The sequence below is a fragment of the Mustela putorius genome, unplaced genomic scaffold (assembly GCF_011764305.1).
Source record: "Mustela putorius furo isolate JIRA1106 unplaced genomic scaffold, ASM1176430v1.1 tig00000867_pilon_pilon_pilon, whole genome shotgun sequence".
NCBI lineage: Eukaryota > Metazoa > Chordata > Mammalia > Carnivora > Mustelidae > Mustela > Mustela putorius.
The window spans coordinates 4,051,295-4,073,802 of record NW_025421501.1 but is presented as its reverse complement, the minus strand read 5'-3'; the positions used below and the strand labels follow the sequence as shown (position 1 = coordinate 4,073,802).

The following is a 22,508-nucleotide window of genomic DNA, read 5'->3' as shown; positions in this document are numbered from 1 at the left end:
AGTTATTGCCATTCTTCCATGGCAAACATGTTTCTATCATGCAGTAGTACTTAGCATTGTTAAACAATAGGAACACAGTAAATGGAACATATTATCACATGTTGTAACAACAGTGATATTCTTAAGACATTAGATAGTATCCTCAGATCTATTTGAGACAGCTACTAGCTATTTGAGTCAGCTAATAAGAAGAGAGTGTCTCTTTATCATTGAACAACAGTTATTTCATGTTTACCAGAGGAATGGAAAGATCCAAGGTGCTTTCTTTAAAAAAAAAAAAAATCCAGGTCCAAAGGGCACAAGAGCAAACCCTAAGACATCTAGCACACAGGATGATAACACTAACAGCCAACATGTAGCCTATGGTTGCTGTGTGCTGGGCACTGTTCCAAGGGCTTACATTCCTCACAGCATCCCTATGAAGCAGGTTCTATTATTTCTCCATTTTACAGGTGGGACATTCAAGTACAGGAAATTTGAGTAACTTCCCCAAGGTCTCACAGCCAGTAATGGCAAGAAGATGCCAGAGAACCTGAAAGTGGATGCATGGACCTTCTTTCCTACTGGAAACTTGTGCAGGCAGCCTTTCCCTTCCATTGTATTTCTCGTGGGTGGCCCATCTGCATAAATTGTGCTCCCCACATCCCTGGATTTGCCCATACTGCCCTCTTAAACACCCACATCCTCCCATTATTCTGCCATTTAAACCCCACTTCCTCCCAGAAATTCTCCCTGAACACAAAGCCACAGGCACACCTTCTACTCTAAGCCCCGCAGACACACAGTGCATCATACTTCCTCTACCTAAGCCTCCCCCAACCCCGCGGATTTGAATGTCAACTATTCAGGGTCTGTCCAAATGTTCCATTCTCTAACAAGAAGGGGTGATCAGACTCTGTCAGTACCTCCTTCTCAATTTACCAATGAGGAAACAGAGGCCCAGAGAGGGAAGACTCTTGCCCAGAGTCCCACAGCTGGTCAGGACTGGAATACCTCACTTGTTCCATGACTACTCTGACACTCCTCAGAGCCAGTGCGGCCAGCACCCCGTGGATGGTGAACAATGCTTTCAGTAGTCTTCCTGGAGAGGTTCATCCCCTGGGATGTTGCTACCAGTTAGTTCCACAAGCTTACTGCCTCACAAGAAATTTGTCAGCCTGGGAATTAGGTTGCCCCTCAGAGGCGGAAGGGCTGCTGTGTCAGGCCAAAGAGGACAGACGAGTCAAAGGCTCTGGAACAAGGAGCAGAAATCCTCTTGTCCTGGCTCCAGCTGGGCAGGGCTGAGATCCTAGCATCTCTGACTGGGACTATGGGCGACAGAAGGCAACACTCCTGAAGCCCACAAAGAGCAATTCCATAGGCACTCTCTGAGCCTGTTTCCTGGCGGCAATCTGCTGGCAACTCCAGCCCCTCCTCCCTCCTTCAACTTCTAGGTCAGGAGGAACCTCTGGGGCTGAGGTGGGCCTGGGGCTCGAAGAAGGGCTTTGTGAGTCCAGGCTGGGAGACTGGGCATCAGGGTCCCCAGCTCCACCTAGCTGCTTTCCCCAGAGCTGGGTCAGAAGAGAGAGCTCTTTCTGAACAGGCAAATCACAGTGAGGTTCCAGATTTAGGGGTGATGGTTGCAGCTCAGTATATCTACTGAGGAGAGTTTCAGAATATATTCAGGGAGAACTTCTGGGAGGATGTGGGGTTTAAATGGCAGGGAGAACAGACCAGGGTCCCTGGCTCTACGATTGCCAACAAGCCCTGTCCCTCTCAGGCCGTTAGCACCCTCTTAGAAAGAGTCAGAGCCCTGAGAGTATCTTCTGAGCACAGTTGGTCACAGGTTGTCACCACATTGAAGGGTGTGTTTCCCAATTCTGGATTCCTGGGTTCTTTCATTCTCTCTCCTTACTCAGTCTCTCTAGAAGGGGTGGAGAGAAGCCATGTTGCATGAGGGCTGACGGGGCCTCATGGCCATTCTCCATGAAGCTTCCTGGTTAATTAATTAGTGAGTGGCCCCCTGTGCTCCCAGCCAGCAGGCCACTCTTCTCACCCTTGGCTGTTGAGGTAAATCTTCCGTCTTCACTTTCCCCCTGATGGTAGCAAATCAGCCTCTGGTATCGGGTGTGGAGAGCAGAGCCCATTGTACTCACAGGTAAGAGGTCAGGCAGGACACTTGCTGGTACCGAGCAGAATAATCAATGGCAAAAAGGCAAGGAGCTAAAGCAAGGAAGAGAGGGCGAGGGAGAGAGAAAAATGAGACGTACCCGCCAATACATGGCCGAGAGGATGAGGAAATGCACACGACAAGGTAGGGTTTAGAGCCCTGGATTTAATTCCTGGCTCTGTCCCCAGATTGCTGAATGACTTCACGCACAGTATTCTCTAGGCCTTGTTTCCCATTGTTGACATGGCTGCTGAGTTAGGTGATCTTAAAATCATTGCCAGTTGCTGATACCAAGATAGGAAGATGAACTCTTTGATTGTGTCTTATTCATAAAGTTCTGAATGCCACTTGACATAGAATAGATAAAGCAGGTAAGATTGCTGTGTAAATGATTAAAGAGAAATGAATAAGAAATTGGCAGAGGGAAACAGAGGAAGGAGGAAGCCCTTGGAGGGGGAAGGACTCCTCTTGGATTAAAACTGGTTGAAGAGAAGGCTGTTCTGGATGTTACTGAGAGAAGAATCTGGGCTGACCAGGAGGAGACTGGAGTCAAGGAATTGGATAGAAATTCTCAGGACTGAGGGTTACCTGAGGGGCTTAGTTGGTTAGGTGTCTGACTCCTGATTTTGGCTCTGGTCATGATCTCAGGGTCATGAGATTGAACCCCACATCTGGCTGTGTGCAGGGTTGGAGCCTGTTTAAGATTCTCTCTCTCCCTCTGCCGCCCCCCAATCCCCTGACTCATACCCTCAAAAGAAAGAAAGAGAGGGAGGAAGGAAGGAAGGAAGAAAGAAAGAGAAAAAAAGAGAAAGACAGAAAAGAAAAACTCCCAGGACTGAGAGTGCTGGGGGCCAGTGATGGCTTCTCTTGTTTGTCACTGACCATGCCCCACTCTGATAAAGCAAATGGAGACCTTTGGCAAGAGTGAGAGGAAGGAGGAAACTGTTGGTGTTTGTATGTTGACTCCTGCTGTGTGGAAGAATCCATTCAGGTCTCTACATGTCTGGCATTTTGGGGTATAGGGGTCTACGTCTGGGTCTTTCCATGTTCCTGGCCTGTATGTCTATGGACCGATCTGTGTATATGTCTACACCTCTGTTTAATGACTGTTATCAGGTGTCCAAGTGTGCCCATGTGTGTCTATTCTTGTCCTGGTGGTGGGTGTGAGTGTGTCCTTGCGTTGTCCATGTGACTGGGTTTATCAGGGTATGTCTATGTCTGTGTGCAGGCTCATATCCCTGTGTACTTCTGTGTCTTGGTGCGTCTAAGAGTTTGTTACAAAGGTGACCTCTTCTACAAGCTGCCTGGGAAATGGGGTTTCTGGTTCTATATCCTGAGGATCTCTGCCTCATTCTGTGACCTTAATAAGTCCTTCCTAGTCACTTCAAAGCAGACACCTGTCATGTGTGATTAAATCAGAGACTGTAAGAAGGGGCTCTGAATAAACTATAACAGCTCTGCATTCAAGAAAACCAGTCCTGGGAGCACCTGGGTGGCTCAATGGGTTAAAGCCTCTACCTTCAGCTCAGGTCATGATCCCAGGACCTTGGGATCAAGCCCCACATTGGGCTCCCTGCTCAAAGGGGAGCCTGCTTCCCCTTCTCTCTCTGCCTGCCTCTCTGCCTACTTGTGATCTCTGTCTCTCTGTTAAATAAATAAATAAAATCTTAAAAAAAAAAAGAATTTCTTATTAAAAAAAAGAAAGAAAGAAAAGAAAGAAATAAATAAAACTAGTCCTGGGCCAGGCTTTCCAGGGGAGGCAATGTAAAATTCAGTCAATTTATCTCCCATCACCAGAAGTGTTAAGGGCTGGGTGGCAGAAGAAATTGACATTTATTAAGCACAAGAGATGGAGGAAAGAGGTTATTGTGCAGACTCGAGAAGTTAAGAAAGGATGGTGTGGGGAGGAGGTCTTGGAGAAGGCAGAGCCAGAGCTGGGTATTGGGAAAGGGTAGAAAGAGATTTTGGGTGGGGAGCAGTGTACACAAAGGCATGTGAGAAAGGTGTAAATAAGGGACAATGACAATGCTGACCTGCCTACAGTGAGGGTACAGGGAAGCACGTGGAAGCAGTTGGAGCTGAGACCACCAGAGAACCAAGGTGGAAAGCTCTGGCTGCCGGGCTGAGCTGTTTGCACTGTCCCTGGTGGGCAGTGGAGACAGGAAGGGCCATAAACTGAGTAGAAAGAGTGTGGGTCCAAGAATTCCCTGGGTCCATATAGCTCTGGCTTTCTCTCTTTCTAAGGCTGCTGTCTTACCCCACAGAAAACACACCAGAGTCTCTGGATGAAGATGGATGAGAATGCATCTGTTCTGAAGACTGGGGGCCTCTGGGCAGGAGGGAAATCAGCCCACAAACTCTGTGGACAGCACTGAGGCCGGGCATGCAGCCCTGCAGGTGAGAGAGAGAGCCCAACTTTCCTCCGCTGCCTTCCTGACTGGGACCCTGTCTTCCTCCCTGCCTCACTATATTGTGCCTTACGGTTGTAGGAAGGGAGAAGCCACATGTGGGCTCTCTCCACCTACAAAACACCTTTTTCTGCGTTCCCATTCTCTCCCCCTACCTGACATTCTCTTCCCAACCCCAGTTCAAACCTCACCTCTTCTTTGGAATCCTGCCTGAATCAGCCAAGTACAGGAAATTACCCCTTCTTTGTTCATACATACACAGTGGAGTGCTTATTATTATGCACAGTTGGAGATCAAGGACAATGGCTGACCTGCCTTTATAATCCTAGAGACCAATACAAAACCTGACCCAAAGCAGGTACTCAACAGATGGGTATGAAGTGTGCAGTTGAGTACTACTCCCAGGGAAGCCACAAAGCCCAACCCCAGCAAGACCACTGTGTCCAGTTCCAGTTAAGAAACACACGGACAAAGCAGAGAGTGACCAGAATGGAAAAGGACCTGGAAATGAGGTCCTATAAGAAAGAGTCTAAGGCACCAGGGGTGTTTGGGTTGGAGAAAAGAATACTTAGTAGACTTAGGATGGGTTTTTTTTTAACACGGTATGAAAAGCTGCACAGAAAGGAGAGTAAACATTTAACCCCCGGTGGCCAAAACTGTGACTTGTAGAAAAGTTACAGGGAAGTGGGATTCAGCTGAGATTAAAAAAAGATCTTTAAATAACTAACAGTGGACTGGACCGCTTCTAGTAGCCTCGGGGAAGAGGTAGAAGGCATCAGAAGTTGATGGAAAGGGAACCGACTTCTACTAAGCGTTCATCCTCTGCTACATACTTATATTACCTCATTTAGTCTTGGCATCAGTCATGCAGAGAGGAATGATTAGTATTTCCGCTTTATAGATGAAGAGAGTGGAGATGAAATGAAGGCAGGTCTATGTTTACAAAGCCAATCAGCGTTAAAACCCAGGTGGCTCTGACTACAAAGGCAGTGACCTTTCCTCTACATCCCACAACTGCCCACTCGGAGGTGGGGAGGGAAGGTCACGGGCTCTCTGAAGCCCTGCACCTCACAAGGAGATGGACAGGAGAGGTGACACGGTCCTGGCTCTTCTATACTTTGGCTTTTTGCTGGGGAAAGCGGTGGAGTTGGCATAAGCAGATGACTCCCTGGGACAACTAATGGGTGACAGTGAATGCAGAAGGAATGAATGCAGAAATGTAGAAGAAATGAAAAAAAAAAAAAAAACGGGCTATAGGCTTTATTTGGGGTTTCTCCTGGGAAGCGACAAGAGTGGACACTGCAGGTTGCCTGTCTTCTCTCTTTCACCTTCCCTTCCCTCTTTTTTCTGTCATTGCTCTTTAAAAAGCTTCATTCAACAAATACTGCTTGGGTGAACTTTGTGTTTAGGTCACTGGCAAGACAGAACAAACCCCAGTGACTTCTTGCAAGGAACATTCCTGCTAAGAACTCACTGAGTCTGCTCTCTGGGATCTCATCAAAACCTGGCCCTTTTTCCTGGCAAAGTGGTAATAGACAAGGCCAGTAACAGAACATTTATAGAAACTTTAGAGCAATGGGAGAAAATATGTTTGAAGGAACAGATTGAGTGGAGAACAAAATGAGTGCCTTGTTTCTGAGATCGTTGAATCACTTGGTTAACTGAGAAACTTTGAAGTTCTCTGTCAGCTGAGGTCAGAACAAAGACAAGCCTTGCCCCAGTATCATATATGAATTTTATCTTCTTCGTTCTATAACTCCTCTACCAATAACCCCACACAACTCCTTCCCTTGTCTGGATGCCTCCCCCTCCCACACCATAACATGTCTGTAGTATAAAACTCTATTCATTCTCCAAGACCCAATTCAATCCCATCTCTTCTTTAAATTCTTCCCAGACTCCTCCGGCAGAATAATTGACTCTCACGTGGTTCATAAAATTAGTAAACTGTGAAACACTGCGATCTGCTCTAGGTCGGACTGTAGGAAAAACTAAGACTCACCCTGTTCTCCAAAGTATCTAGCACAGGGGTCAGCAAACTGTCTTACAAGCCAAATCTGCCCCCTCTGCCTGTTTTGAAAATAAAGTTTTATTGGGGCATAGCCATTGCCATTCATTTACATATCATCAATGGCTGTTTTCCTGCTACAATGGCAGAGCTGAATACTTGCAACAGAGCCATATGGTCCACAAGCCTAAAATGTTTACTCTAATATCCTTGACAGAAAAGTTTAATAATTCCTCAGTTAGCACACAATATGTGGTAAATAAATGAATGGCAAATGCCGTAAGGTGTTTTATGAAGAAACTTCAACTGGTATTCAGATGTCTGGGTCCCCATTCTGCCTCAGCTACTTATTTGACTAAGCAAATGATGATAGATGATAGGTACATAGATAGTAGATAAGTAGATGGGTAACATTTTTATGCGCTGGGTGGTGTGCTAAGTATTTTACATTTCTTTTCTTTTCTTTGTTATTATATTCCCTTGGTCAGCATAGTACATAGTACGTCATAACTTTTTGTTGTAGTGTTCAACAATTCAATAGTTTCATAGAGCACCCTGTGCCTTAATGCCTATCACCCAGTTACCCCGTGCCCCCATCCCTCTCTCTTCTGTAACCCTCAGTTTGTTTCCTAGAGTCCAGAGTGTCTCACGGTTTGTCTCCCTCTCTGATTTCTTCCCATTCAGAGTCCTCTCCATTCCTCTGTGCCTCCATTCTATTCTTTATGTTCCACATATGACTGAAACCATATGAAAATTGTCTTTCTGCTTGATTTATTTTACTTAGCACAATCCCTTCCAGTTCCATCCACGTTGATGCAAAAGGTGGGTATTCATCCTTTCTAATGGCTGAGTAATATTCCAGTGTGTATATGGACCACATCCTCTTCGTCGGTTGAAGGACATTTCCACTCCTTCCACAGTTTGGCTATTGTGGACATGATTGCTATGAATGTTGGGGTGCAGATGCCCCTTCTTTTTACTACATCTGTATCTTTGGGATAAATACCTAATAATGCAATGGCTGGGTGGTAGGGTAGCTCTATTTTTAATGTCTTCAGGAACATCCATCCCGTTTTCCAGAGTGGCTGCTCCTGCTTGCATTCCCACAGTGTACAACCTCAATCTCGCCAACACTTGTTTCCTGTCTTGTTAATTTTTGCCATTCTAACTGGTGTAAGTTGGTCTCTCCTTGTGATTTTGATTTGTTCCTCCCTGATGGCTAGTGACGTTGAACATTTTTTCATGTGTCTGTTGGCCATTTGTGTATCTTCTTTGGAGAAGTGCCTTCAATTTCTTACCCACTTTGTCTTTACAACACACTTTAGCTAGTAGCTAGTAGTATTTTCCTCAAGGAAAGAAAAAGAAACATTCAGAGGGGTCACACCACCTGAGTAGTAGAGACAGGTCTCAAAATCAGATCTGATTTACTCCCAGCTTGAAAGCACCCAAGGTCTTAGGATACCCTTCTGAGATTCCGTGTCTTCATAAAATGGGGGGGCTGGGGGAAAGTTGTGGTTGCCAAGCCTTTTTAGCAAGCGGAGGTTTGAAAATAGGACATGAACCCGGACATGAAGCCTAGCTAGCAGTGCCAGAACTTAGGCCTGCTCCTCCTCTGTGCTCTCTGCAGCCCCGCCTGTCCCGCTGCTCCATGGCCCTGGCCAACTTCACCTCAGCCCCGGCATTCCTCCTCCTGGGCCTGGTGGATGGAACCGACACCCACCCCTTGCTCTTCCTGCTCTTCCTTGGTGTCTTCCTGCTCAATGCGCTGGGCAACCTGACCATGGTGGTGGTGGTGAGATCGGATGGGGCCCTCCGCTCCCCTATGTACTATTTCTTGGGTCACCTAAGCCTTGTGGATGTCTGCTTTACTACTGTCACGGTCCCCAGACTGTTGGCCGGCCTGCTCCACCCTGGCCAGGCCGTGTCCTTCGAGGGATGCTTTGCCCAGATGTACTTCTTCGTGGCTCTGGGCATCACCGAGAGCTACCTGCTGGCAGCCATGTCATATGACCGCGCGGTGGCCGTCTGCCGCCCCTTGCACTACCGGGTGGTCATGACGCCCTGGCGCTGCGCAGCGCTGGTGGCCGCGTCCTGGACCGTGGCCCACCTGCACTCACTGCTTCACACGCTGCTCATCTCTGCTCTCTCCTACCCGTGCCCTGCCCCTGTGCGCCACTTCTTCTGTGACATGACCGTGATGCTGAGCTTGGCGACCTCAGACACGGCGGCCGCAGAAACTGCCATCTTCTCCGAGGGCCTGGCCGTGGTGCTCACCCCGCTGCTCCTCGTGTCGCTCTCCTATGCTCGCATCCTCGTTGCGGTGCTGGGAGTGCGGTCAGCGGGGGGCCGGCGCCGCGCCTTCTCCACCTGTGGGGCCCACCTGGTGGTGGTGTCTCTCTTCTTTGGCTCTGTCCTTTCTGTCTATTTCCGGCCATCGTCTGCCTACTCAGCCCGCTACGACCGCCTGGCCAGCGTAGTCTACGCAGTGCTTACACCAACCTTGAACCCTTTTATCTACAGCCTTCGCAACAAGGAGGTCAAGGGCGCCCTAAAAAGGGGACTCAGGTGGAGGGCTGTGTCCCAAGAGTTCTGAGGGCAGTTCCTGATTAACAGGCATTTCAAGAATAAGAACAATTACAAAAGAACCTCTCCCCCCTTTTCTAGCTTTGCCAAGCGTTAGCAGTTTTGATCCTGCAGCACCTTATTTATTTGTATATCAATTTTATATTGTATATAAGTTAAAAATGAAATGAAATGAAATGAAAAATTAGACCTGAAGCAAAGGTGGCCATATGTTTATTTTACAGGGATGGGTACATAGCAATAAGCTAAATTCGTTTCCTCATTGTCTGAATGTTTAAAAAATAGAGATTATTTTTAAATTTTGGGAAAGTGAAGGGAACAATCAGGATACTTGGGAATGAGTCTTGTAGCTTCTGGAGAGGAGGAGGGAAGAGTGTGGCCGGCAGCAACCTAGTGGATGGAGAGGAAACCCAAGAAGCAGTGTAATAAGGTTTTTTAAAAGAGTTCCTTCTTGTTGTTGTTGTTTGTTTGTTTGTTTTTAGGGGGACAGGGTGCTGCAGTGTAGACCACACCATCTTCAGACTCTTTTTCTGGAAACTTAAGGGAAGATGTAATTTTTATAAAAATTTTTAAAAATTCTATTCCCTAGATAATATATCCATCATTTTCATGGCAAGAACTCAAAAATAGAAATAAAGATAAAATTCTTCTTATCATTCAATCCGATCTCCACCTTTATCCCAGTTACCAATTCAATACCTCCTCTACCTTTCTCTCCCTGCTTTTGACACATTAATAGTAGTCTCTCTCTCTACATATTCTGCAATTTCCCTTTACATGAAATAATAGTCCAGGAGATCTTTTCTTATCCTACAAATAGAACTTCTTCATTTTTATCTTCAGTTTAACCAGCCCCTTATTGATAGTTATGCCTTCCCACTGTTTCACTATTACAATAGTGTAATGATATCCTTGCACTAAAAATAATAAAAGAGAACCTTTAGTGAGGCCTAACGTAAGTACTCTATGCATATATTTCCTTTAAACCTCACAAGATTCCAGGAGGAATATATTATTATTCTCATTGCACAAGACAGGAAACAGGCTTAGAGAAACCAATTCTGTTAGACTCAGCAATGTCTTCTTTCTGGTTCTGAGCTCGGACTTGAGCTGCTGCTATAGGGTCTCCTCCCTCATTACCCTGATAGACCCTGGAGATACACTAACTTTCAATTCCATCTGCACTCCCTCAGTGTGTGTAAGAACTTTTCAGATCTTCATGGCCCAACATGGTTGAGAAGATCTGCGTTTGTGTGCATGTATTTATTTATTTATATTTATTTTCAGTGTTCCAAAATTCATTGCTTATGCACCACACCCTGTGCTCCACGCAATACATGCCTTCCATAATACCCACCACCAGGCTCACCCAAATCCCTACCTCCCTCCCCTCCAAAACCCTCAGTTTGTTTCTCAGAGTCCAGGGTCTCTCGTGGTTCATCTCAGTTGTGTGCATGCTGAGGTAGAGACGGAATTTTAGACTCTCTTCTGTGGACTAGCGCTGCCATGATACGGCAGCCCCATGCATTGGTGGGCCCTTCTGCAAAGGGCCTTCTCCCAAAAATACCTCCAAACAAGTTGGGAAAGTTTACTATGCCCTTCGCTATCCAAAACTTTTGAGGGATAAAGAGTAGGGCCTGACACTAACATCTGAACTCTCCTTAGAATAACTATTATTTTATGTAGTTTTCGAAATGGTATTCAAATGCAATTAGAAAAGAGAAATAACAGAATTAACTATTTGAAAAAATATTCATACTTACCAATACTGATATTAGCTTTGATTGTGTATCTTCAGTGCTTAAATATTTAATTGAAACCCCTTATTAGAAAATAAAAGAGAATTTAATAAGATGGACTATGGTAAAATTGATATACAAAACAATCAGTAACTCCTATGTAAAAAAATTACTTGTCTAAAAACACAATAGTGACCCCCCATTTTTTTAATATTTTTACATTTTTTTAAAAATGTAAAATACCTAGGAATAAATACCTAGGAATTAATGTAGAAAGCAATATACAACAATATACCAAATTAAGAAGTCTACATAATTTAACTGAGTAATGAAAACTTGGAGTAAATGGAAAGATATTTGTTATTTATAGTTTTTGAGACAACTATATAAATAGCCAATTCTAATTCATAAATGAATGTAATAATTTAAGGTAACTCCAGTTAATTTCCCAATGGGTTTTTTTAAATTGGAATTTAACAAAACAGATCTAAAGCATATCTGAAGGGAAAAATGTCAGGAAAGTTTTGGAAGAGAAGAATATAGAGAAGGACTTGTCACATAAGGTACCTAACATGTATTGTTATAGATAGGATGGTGTCAATATAATGAGTCCAGAGATGAATACAATAATAATAATACAATAAGGAGGTGTACATGAGCCTTAGGACATTATAAAATCTGTTTTTCATATCTGTGAAGGTGAAGACAATAGGAAGGGGGAAGAGAAAAGGAGCAGTTGCCCTTAAAATTTTGGGTGGATCAAAGTAGAGATATAGAAACTAAAACTGTGCAAGAACTAGAAAAAATAATGAGATAATAATAATGATGATAATGATAATAATAACATCAATTTGGGTATAGAAAAGCCTTTTCTAAGCATGTCAAAGAAAAAATATATATCAAGAAATAAAAATCAACTTAGTCTACTTTGAAGTTTATGATCTTAGTGAGGGAAAAATGCATTACTACCAAAGTTAGAAGTTGAACAGATTGAGGGAAATGTGGTTTACAAGATAGATAAAGTGGCATCACAAGAAAAAAGGAAATTGACTTGAGGCAAAGGACGTGCTCAAATTACACGCTCAAGGAACAGCAGTTAATATAAAGAGATGTTTGACCTTATTGATATGTTTAGAAATTCAATTTAAGAATAGTAAAATCTCGGGGTGCATGGGTGGCTCAGTAGGTTAAGCAGCTGGCTCTTGATTTTGTCTCAGGTCATGATCCCAGGGTCCTGAGATGGAGCCCTGTCTTGGCCTCCTCGCTCAGTGGGGTGTCTGCTGGAAACTCTTTCCCTCTGCCCCTCCCCTTGCTCAAGTTTTTTTTTTTTCTCTCTCTCTCTCAAATAAATAAATCAATCTTTTAAAAAAAATAGTAAAATCTCATGTTTTGATATTAGGTTGATAAATAGTTGGAGAACAAAAAATCCAGTGTTGAGAACATGTAAAGAAACAACTATGCTCATTCACTTTTGGTAGGAATATATGTTAGCAGAATTCCTTGGAGGCAATTTGGAAACTTCTACCCAATTATAACATATTTTTGATCTAGTAAGCCCATTTCTAAGAATGTGTCCTTAGAATCAAAGCACAAGTCCACAAGAAAACACATGGACCAGGCAATAAAATTGAAGTATTGTTCAAAATAATAAAGAACTCACAACCCAGATTATTTAAATAAATTATGATTAATACATCCATTCAACAAAACACTATACAGATTCTAAAAGGATTATATGTCTTTATATGAAATAATAAACTCAAAATATATTTTATGTAACAACACGAAAAAATGGAACGCATAATTTAATCTCATTTATTACATGCAAAGTTAGTCTTTGCATAGAAAATATTTATGCATATTGAATATTCCCCAACCTTTAACTGCCTTCACGGGGAGAGCAGAACTTTGGGGAACCCTCACATTCTCACTTTATTATTTCTTTCTTTATTGGTTGGATAATTTTCAATGAGAATGTTTTCTTTTTGTAATCAATAAAAATTTTTGAAGAAGAAATAAGGTCAAAGTTGGAATTATTAGGAAAACGTTTTTTTAAGGTGAGATTTTTAAAGGCACACATTAATTTCAAGACACATATGAAAATGCATTCAAATAAAATCAATTACTATTCTACATTTAGCAACTACAAGGCACTGAACTCATCATTAAAGAGATTAGAGAGCACCTGTCTTCAAGACACTGAAATTCATAAAAAAGAAATAAATGAAGAAAGCATCACAAAATTAGCATAATATTCAGAGGAAAAATCCACCTGAGAGTAATAAATAGATTCTAATCCCTCTGTCACTGTTTGTGCTGCCTTAGGCTATATGTGAGTTTCCATTGTAGTTCCTATAAATTAACAATTCATAACAGAATCACATGGTTCATTGCTTATCATATGATTTTAATTCAAAAAATAAATTCTCATCCAAAATATAAATATTATCAAAAGAAGTAATCTGTCATTAACTGACAAGTGATAGAACAAATCAAAGGAAAAAGAAATTTTAGAATGTGTTCATTAAAAAGGTGAATCAAGACCTGAAATGAAAATTAAGTACAGAATAGGTCAACAAGGGAAGAAATGATGATCCTTGGGATAGTAAAAAATTACAACAGGATGTACATAATAAATTAGAAGATATTCTTCATGGAATAAACATATTTGTCAGAAGCAAAGCACTGAAGTGGTTGAGAAATTTGGATTTACTTCTTAGAGAATTAGGAACTACTGAACATTTTCTTTTTGTGCAATAAACACTAAGGTTAGAGTGGCATTTATTCAAATTTGAATCATAATTTCTAAGTGTCCACTACATGTCGGTCTTGTTGTACATCACCCCCAGAAACTGTGGTAAACCCAAGAGGTACAATAGGCCCACCACTAGTGACATGTGGGAAAAACCCAAGAGGTGCTGTTAGGGCTGAATTAGCATGGATACCACTAGACTTTACAGACACTACTCATTGTCGATATTACATCTACTGTTTGAAAACATACTTTAATCTTTAGAGTCTCTGTCCCAAAAACGCTGTATTGTCCACTTTGAAAAGGCTCTTCCCAAGGCTCCCTTTATGTCCTGATTTCTCAGGCTGTAGATGAAGGGGTTCAGCATGGGGGTGACAACAGTGTACATCACAGCCATGACAGTCTCCTTAACAGTAGAATTATTAGCTGATGGGCACAAATACAGGCCAATGATTGTCCCATAGAAGAGAGACACCACAGAGAGGTGGGAGCCACAGGTGGAGAAGGTCTTGCGGATGCCCCTGGCGGAAGGTACCTTGAGGATGGAGGACACAATCCGTGCATAGGATGAAGAGATCAAGAGAAATGGAACAATAATGATGAGCCCTCCCAAAATAAAGATTACCATTTCATTTATCTGAATGTCAGAGCAGGCCAACTTTAGCAGAGCTGACATGTCACAGAAAAAGTGAGGGATCACATTATCAGCACAGAAAGACAGCCGAGCCATGAGCAGGGTGTGCAATAATGAGATAAAAGTAGTCAGCAGCCAGGAAAGCACCACCAGGGAGAGACAGAGCTTGGGGCTCATGATGGTGGTGTAGTGCAGGGGGAAGCAGATGGCCACATAGCGGTCATAGGCCATGGCCACCAGGAGGAAGCTCTCCAGGTCTGCAAAAAGCAGGAAGAAGTACATCTGAGTCAGGCAGCCAGCATAGGGGATGGATGGGACTTGGCTCTGCATGTTCTGCAGCAATTTGGGCATTGTGACAGATGAGAAGCAGAGGTCAGAGAAGGATAAATTGCTGAGAAGCAAATACATGGGCGTGTGGAGGTGGGAGTCCAGGCGAATGAGGATGATGATGAGCAGGTTCCCCAGGACGGTGGTAACATACATGACCAGGAACAGGGCATAGAACAGGTCTCGCTGATTTGGATCAATGGGCAGGCCCAGGAGAATGAATTCTGAGACAACAGTTTGGTTTCCCATTTTCACATTGCTTTTGTTTTACCTTTTTAAAATTAAGAATAATTTGTATGAGAGTGTGAATATGTGTGTGTATGTATGCGTGCGTGTGTGTGTGTGTATTCTCCCAAGCTGCCTCTCAACCAGCTTTATCTGGAGCAAGGAGTGTGCAGAACCAAGTGGGGCTCTACCACCTTATAACCATCAGCACCTGCATCCTTCTCACCAAACTGCACCTAGCACTCCTACTCCAAAGAAAAGCCCATCTATTTGTTTGCCCACCCAGTTTACACACCCCCTCAACCACCCACCTCAGTGGTGTGGCAAAGGAGGTGATGAGTCAAAACTGATCTGAGCCCATGTTCTGCACCTGTCACAGCCTGGGAACCATTGAGAACCATGGGGGGTTCCTCCAACTGCAGAATGGCACGAAGGTCTCAGTTGCTGCAGATTAGAAGGCACTAGATGTTCTCTCATCGTCAGTTGCACTAGAACCCAGGCCCCAGCACTTCAGGTCCAGTTCCAAACACTTGAACTACCAGAAAAATGGTTCCTCCACTTTAATTTCTTTGTTACCTGGATTAATACTCTCCTAACCCACATGAAAATCTTGTCTGTTTTCTCTTTCAAAACTTAAAAAGAAAAAAAAAAAGACTTGATTGACCCAAGGGACACCAGTCAGAGAAGCAAAAGTTAGAAGGGAGAAGGAATGAGATGGACAGCAGGGTAAGCAGCTGAATTTGGGAGGACCCCAGTGTGCATTTAAGTTCTGGGCCCTGGAGCCAGTCAATCTGGGATCCCCTTACTACACCAATACCTGTACCATGACCTGGCCAAGAAACTTTTTTAAAAATTTAATTTATTTAAAAAACAATTTTTTTTCTCACCATATCACATACCCTCCCCAATGTCCCTCACCCAGCTATCCCCCCGCCCACCCACTTCCCTCCAGCAACCCTCAGTTTATTTCCCGAGATTAAGAGCCTCTTATGGTTTGTCTCCCTCTCTGGTTTTGTTTCATTTTTCCCTCCCTTCCCCTATGATCCTCTGTCTTTTTTCTCAAATTCCTCGTATCAGTGAGATCATATGATAAATTGTCTTTTTCTGATTAACTTATTTCGCTCAGCATAATACCCTCTAGTTCCATCCACATTGTTGCAAATGGCAAGATGTCAGTTTGGGTGTTTTGTTGTTGTTGTTGTTCTGGCCAAGAAACTTAATCTCCCCGTTAGTCAGAGTTCCCCAATAGGCTCAAAAGGAACACAACTGTACCTAATTTATTCTGGCAAAGAAAGTTAAGGCCAAGTGTGGCACTGGTAAGATTTACTACTGCCATCATTAAGTTCTGTGATGAGGATGCTGTATTTTCCCAAGTGCCTCTACCCTCATCTCTATCCCCCACACTATCCATGAGCAGAACATCTCTGTGCAAGTAAAGTAAGTGGAAAGGGATATTATGGGGTGGAAGAAACTACTGGCCCAGAAAGGACAAACATTTGGAACCCAAAGAGTGAGGATTTCCTCTGAAGTTATGACTTAAATCTATCCCTAGCTAAAGATACTAATACTAGGATAACTCAATGGAGGGTGAGGAAAACTGGCTTCATGGAAGGGGGCTCCCAAAATGGTCTTTTACACTCTGTTTACCTCACCCCCAAGCAAAACATTTAGGAGCCCACAGGAATCAGACTCCATCATTTACCTTGGCAAATTGTTGAACTCCTCCAACCTTACGCTCCATCATTAATGAATCTTACCTACCTTGCAGAATTGCAGGTTTGGAATGATTGGCACTTGCAAAGTATAAAGTACTCCACAAACATACAATTTATTTTTTCCCACTAATAGCTCTGATGATTCCCAGTTATGCTCAGAGATAGGAATCGCTGTTGAGAGAGGAAAACAATGAGGCTGATGACTTCTAAATCATCCTGCCAGAATTGCACTGTATAATTATGGAATCTTAATTTAATCTGTTAAAGGGGATTTTTTTGGAGTAACTACCTCCTCTGAACCCCCTCTCAGCTTACCCAGCTTGCCTTAGTGTGGCAGAGCCTGCCTCCTGTTTGTTACTTCCCCTTCAGCTAGAGGCCCTGCCATTGTCTTCCAACTCCTGTCTTCTATAATGCTCTGACCCCTGGGATCCCTGGGTCCCAAAGAAACTCATTATTAACAAGCCCAGTCCTCCCATCCACCCTTACTCCTGCACATTTCTGAGTAAGTCATACCCTGAGACAAAATTCTGGGTTTACTCTAAGACTGATCTCAAGAACGCTTTCCCCAGCCATTACAGCCCACATTAGTATCTCCCTTCTTTACCTTCTGCCAATATCTGTCCACTACAGTAGTCATCAGAGTCAAATACTGTAGCACTTGATCACCACTGTTATGTGTTGTCCAATGATTTCTTCCACATATACCAACTTTTTCTTCTCAGGTGGGCTTTAAGCCCCATGATAGCAAGCATTGCGTCAATTGATTCACCAAGGAAATCCTTAATCCATTAGTTCATTAATGCATTTCTTCTAGAAATATTTACTGGGTACCTACCATGTGCAAGGCGCTGAGCTCACAACTGTGGGAAAAACCAAGATAGACATGGTTCCTGCCCTCAAAGACCAGCTAGATAGTTGGCAGACGTAGTAACTAAACAAGCTACTGCCAAGCATCAAAAATATTATCATAGGGAAAATACTAGATGTGTTAGGAGTGCATATTAAGGACGCCCCTGAGTGGCTCAGTGGGTTGAAGCTTCTGTTTTCAGCTCAGGTCACGATCTCAGGATCCTGGGATTGAGCCCTGCATCGGGCTCTCTGCTTCATGGGGAGCCTGTCTCCCCCTTTCTCTTTGCCTACTTGTGATCTTTCTCTGTTAAATAAATAAATAAAATCTTTAAAAAAAAAAAAAGAGTGCATATTAAGGACACCTAACCTTATCCATTAGGTCAGAAAAGACTTTTTTTTTTTAATGAAGTTTAAGCAGAACCTGAGGAGTTCTCCAGAAAAGAAAATGAAAGTATCTAGAGAGGAAATAGCGTATAGAAAGACTCAGAGGTGAGAGAGCCTGGAGCTTTTTAAAGGCAAAGGAAGTTCAGTGTGGCTGAGGTATAGCGCATGTGCTAGAAAGTAGGCAGAAGACAGGGGTCATTGGAAGGAGGGAAGGTGAGTGATAACAGTTTGGTGATTCCTCAAAATGTTAAACTGCCATATGATCCAGCAGTTCCCCTCCTTGGTATTGTAAGGGCCTATTTAGCCAGAGTGGCCCCACCTCAGTTGAACAGCCATTTTGTTGTTTATGCAGTAAAACTTAAATTGACCCTGCCCCGTCCTCCCCCCAGGGGAAATTACTTAAAAGCAAGTCCGGGAAACCAGTCCCAGGTAACAAAGCCCAAATACAAGTGTGGGTCAGGTCAGGTGGAGATTACAGCCTGTTTGCAGGGATGAGTCGGGTCTGCTGGAGACATCCAATCAGTAAAGGGCACATACTGTCTCCCTAGCTACCAAGGAGTGTGGGCCCTGCTTTTGGGCACCAGTTCTCACCAAGGTGATAGGCTAGTTCAAACGTCTACTATGGGGTGAATTATAGTTCAATTGGCTACCTGTGTGTGACCTAGCATGACTGTGCACCTTTCTCTGTGTATTGCAATCTCATTAGCTACCTGTGTGTGGCCAGGCTCAACCACATGGCCTTTGCTCTATAAAAGCTAGTCTGTGAGGCTGAGAGGGGTCGTGCCGGACAGTTTGATTCTCGATGCTTGGTGCGAAATAAAGCTTTGCTTGACCTTCGCTTTGTATCAGGCTCGCTCCTTTAATCATGGACCCATTACTGTTGGGACCCAACACTGGGGACCCAACAGTATATACCTAAAAAGCTGAAGTACTAACAAATACTTGTACATGAGTGTTCATAGCAGCATCAGTCACAACAGCCCTAATGTGGAAACCACCATCAACTGATGACTGGATAAAGAATGTGGTATATCCAGACAGTGGAATATTTTTCAGCAATGAAAAAAAGTACTCTTACATACCATAATATGGATAAACCTTGAAAACATTATGCCAATTAAAAGAAGCCAATCCCAAGAGCAACATATTATATGATATGATTTATATGAAATATTAAGAACAGGCAAATCCACCAAGTAAGGTGGTGATTGCTAGGGAAAAATGGGTAGTGATTGTTAATGAGATTTTTGGGGGGGGGAGGTTATGAAATTGTTCTAAAACTGATTATGGTGGGACGCCTGGGTGGCTCAGTTGGTTAAGCAGCTGCCTTCGGCTCAGGTCATGATCCCAGCGTCCTGGGATCGAGTCCCACATCGGGCTCCTTGCTCAGCAGGGAGCCTGCTTCTCCCTCTGCCTCTGCCTGCCATTCTGTGTGCCTGTGCTCACTCTCTCCCCACCCTCTCTCTGATAAATAAATAAAATCTTTAAAAAAAAATAAATAAAACTGATTATGGTGATGGTTACACAATTATGAGTACATAAAAATTAATTTTATACTTTAAATGGATAAATGGTATAGTATGTGAATTATATGTTAACAAACATCTAATAAAAAACAAATATTTTTTAAAAAGATTTTGTTTATTTATTTGACAGAGACACAGTGAGAGAGGGAACACAAACAGGGGGAGTGGGAGAGGGAGAAGCAGGCTTCCTGCTGAGCAGGGAGCCTGATGCAGAGCTCAATCCCAGGAGCCTGGGATCAGGACCTGAGCCAAGGCAGATGCTTAACGACTGAGCCACCCATGTGCCCTCCCCACCAAAACCAAGTTTTTATCATTGGAGAGATTTGTATATAGATTGTACTAAATATATGTATATTAATGTTTAATAAATCAGGTGTGATAATGGTATTGTAATTATGTATGAAAATGTTCTTTTTTCTAGGAGACCCTAAATGCTGAATTTGGTGGCTGTCTTGATGACTGAAAGTTATCTTAAATAGATCAGCCATTTTACTTATTTTTTTAAGTTTTTAATTTCTTTTAACATACAGTGTTACATTAATTTCAGGTTGTACAATATAGTGATTCAACATGGATCAGCCATTTTAAAAAGAAGAAGAAGAAAGAAAAGGAGAGAAAGAAAGAGGAAGAGGGGGGCTGGGGGTAACGATTAGAAGGGAGAGAGAGAGTTTGATATGTGCTATAAAAATGAATGAATGAGATATGAACAGATATGAGTAACTGATGGAGTATAAACAAAACAAACTAATTTGAAATTAAGCTTGTAGCTTTTGTTTTGAATGTCATAGGTGTAATGACACAGGATTTGATCTCTTAAAATCTCTATTCCACATTTCACTATTAAAATAGAAATTCAATCATTTGTATATTTGTCAATTATGTGGTCATTCAATTATCAATAGTTAGTTTTTCAATTTTCTTTTTCCTGGTTATCACTGAAGTCAAACATCTTTTCATACTGTTTATTCTTCATGAATTTTCTTTTTTTCATTAACATATAATGTTTTGTTTGTTTCAGGGGTACAGGTCTGTGATTCATCAGTCTTACACAATTCACAGGGTGCACCACAGTCTTACACAATTCACAGTCTTACACAACTCACCCTCTCCAACGTACATCACCCAGCCACTCATCCCTCCCATGCCCCTCCACTCCATAAACCCCCAGTTTGTTTCCTGAGATATTCATGAATTTTCTGTTAATATTTTTTATGTATTAAGTTTTTATTCTAATTTCAGTATAGTTAACATAGACTGTTATATTAACTTCGGGTGTACAATATAATGATTTAACAATTCAATACATCACCCAGGGCTCATTACAACCTTTTAATCTCCATCAACTATTTCACCCATCCTCCTGCTCACTTCCCCTCTGGTAACCATCAGTTCTCTGTAGTTAAAAGGCTGAAAAATATTCCACTGTGTATATATATTTACCATATTTTTTTATCCATTCATCTACTGATGGACAATTGAGCTGCTTCCATCATTTGGTTATTGTAAATATGCTGCTATAAACATAGGGATGTGTATCTCTTAGTCCCTTTGAATTAGTGCTTTTGTATTTTGGGAGGTAAATAGCCGTGCAAGCATTGGATCATAGGACAGTTCCCCTTTTAACTTTTTGAGAAAAACTCCATACTGTTTTCCACCAAGAGTGCAAGAGGCTTCCTTTTTCTCCACATCCTTGTCAACTCTTGTTGTTTCTTGCGTTGCTGATTTTTAGCCCTTCTGACAGGTGTGAGGTGATAGTTCACTGTATTTTTTATTTGGATTTCCCTAATAGTGAGTGACATTAAGCATCTTTTCACATGTCTGTTAGCCATCTGTATGTCTTCTTTTTGCCTTTTTTTTTTTTAAGATTTTATTTATTTATTTGACAGAGAGATCACACAAGTAGGCAGAGAGAGGCAGAGAGAGGAAGGGAAGCAGGCTCCCTGCCGAGCAGAGAGCCTGATGTGGGGCTCGATCCCAGGACCCTGGGATCATGACCTGAGCTGAAGGCAGAGGCTTTAACCCACTGAGCCACCCAGGCGCCCCTGAATCTGGATTTCTAACAAGCTGCTAGCTTGTTAACAATCTAGGTTGGGAAGCTCTAAATGAGAGCTTTTTATGTCACATGAAGTTCTTTTTTTTCATTTAAAGATTTGATTTAATTTGTCAGAGAGAGTGGGAGAGAGAGAAAGAGACCACAAACAAGGGGAGTGTCAGGCAGAGGGAGAAGCAGGTTCCCAGCTGAGCAAGAAGCCCGATGCAGGACTGGATCCCAGGGTCCTGGGATCATGAGCTGAGCCAAAGGCAGACACTTAATCACTGGAGCCACTCAGGCATCCCATAAGTTCTTGATGAACTGCAAAAACTAGAGCTTCAGTGTTGCAGCACTGAATTTCAATTTTCAGTTGAAAATGGATATTCTTTCTGCTCCCATTTTATAAAGTTTATTGAAAACATTAAATAATTTCTTTAAAACAGAAGAGTTTAATAACCCATCATTCTCAATCACGGTATAAGGTCTTTTGATTTTTTCCCAACTATTCTGGGGACTCAAGTTTCTGTCTTGTAGAAAGAAATTTTAGGGTGAGGACCAGAAGGCCTTTTCATTTTCTACTGATGTCAACAATTCCCTTTTTCTGTACCCACAGCAAAATAAAAATTGAACTATTTGCTCTTGTAGGTTTGGGTTTACAGGGAAGGTAATTACATTTATAGAAAATTCATCAGGATACCTTCTTCTAATTCTCTCTTCCAACACTAGCTGTGCAGTTTGGGCTAAGCCAGTGAACAGTAGCTAACACAAAGCCAAAATCAGTGATTTCTTGGCAGCAAATAATCTCCTTCATGAATCATCATAGGAAAGACATCAGGGGAGTCTGACAGAGGAAGAAGGAAGAAAAGTAGAAGCAGCTCTAACAGGTTTTCTCTTGCTGTGGTGGTTTATTTCAATTGTCAGTGGGTCACAAAAGAAATTTTTAATCAGAGTCCCGTTTTCTTTCATTGATGTGGCTCCTACCACGACTGATACTTGATTTGAGCCATCTTCAGCAGCCCACAGCATTATTCCAACACCCACAACCAAACTATAGCAAAGATACACTCACGTATGGGATGGAATTATGGTGATGGATATTTTTATTAAGCAGCATTTATTCCATCTGGCCTGAAACAAACAAACAAACAAACAAAACAAAAAACAAGTGTGAATCGAC

General features: G+C 42.6%; 2 protein-coding genes across 2 annotated transcripts; one reads left to right on the top strand and one right to left on the bottom strand.

Moving 5' to 3' along the window:
* The first annotated feature begins 8,213 nt into the window (after window positions 1–8,213).
* Window positions 8,214–9,158, top strand: LOC101674930 (olfactory receptor 1L4-like). Its single transcript, XM_004782335.2, has one exon. The coding sequence runs from the start codon at window positions 8,214–8,216 to the stop codon at window positions 9,156–9,158; it is 945 nt and encodes a 314-aa protein (XP_004782392.2).
* Window positions 9,159–13,892: 4,734 nt separating this feature from the next.
* Window positions 13,893–14,849, bottom strand: LOC101674622 (olfactory receptor-like protein DTMT). Its single transcript, XM_004782334.1, has one exon. It carries the CDS (start codon window positions 14,847–14,849, stop codon window positions 13,893–13,895), a length of 957 nt encoding a protein of 318 aa, XP_004782391.1.
* Window positions 14,850–22,508: the final 7,659 nt, after the last annotated feature.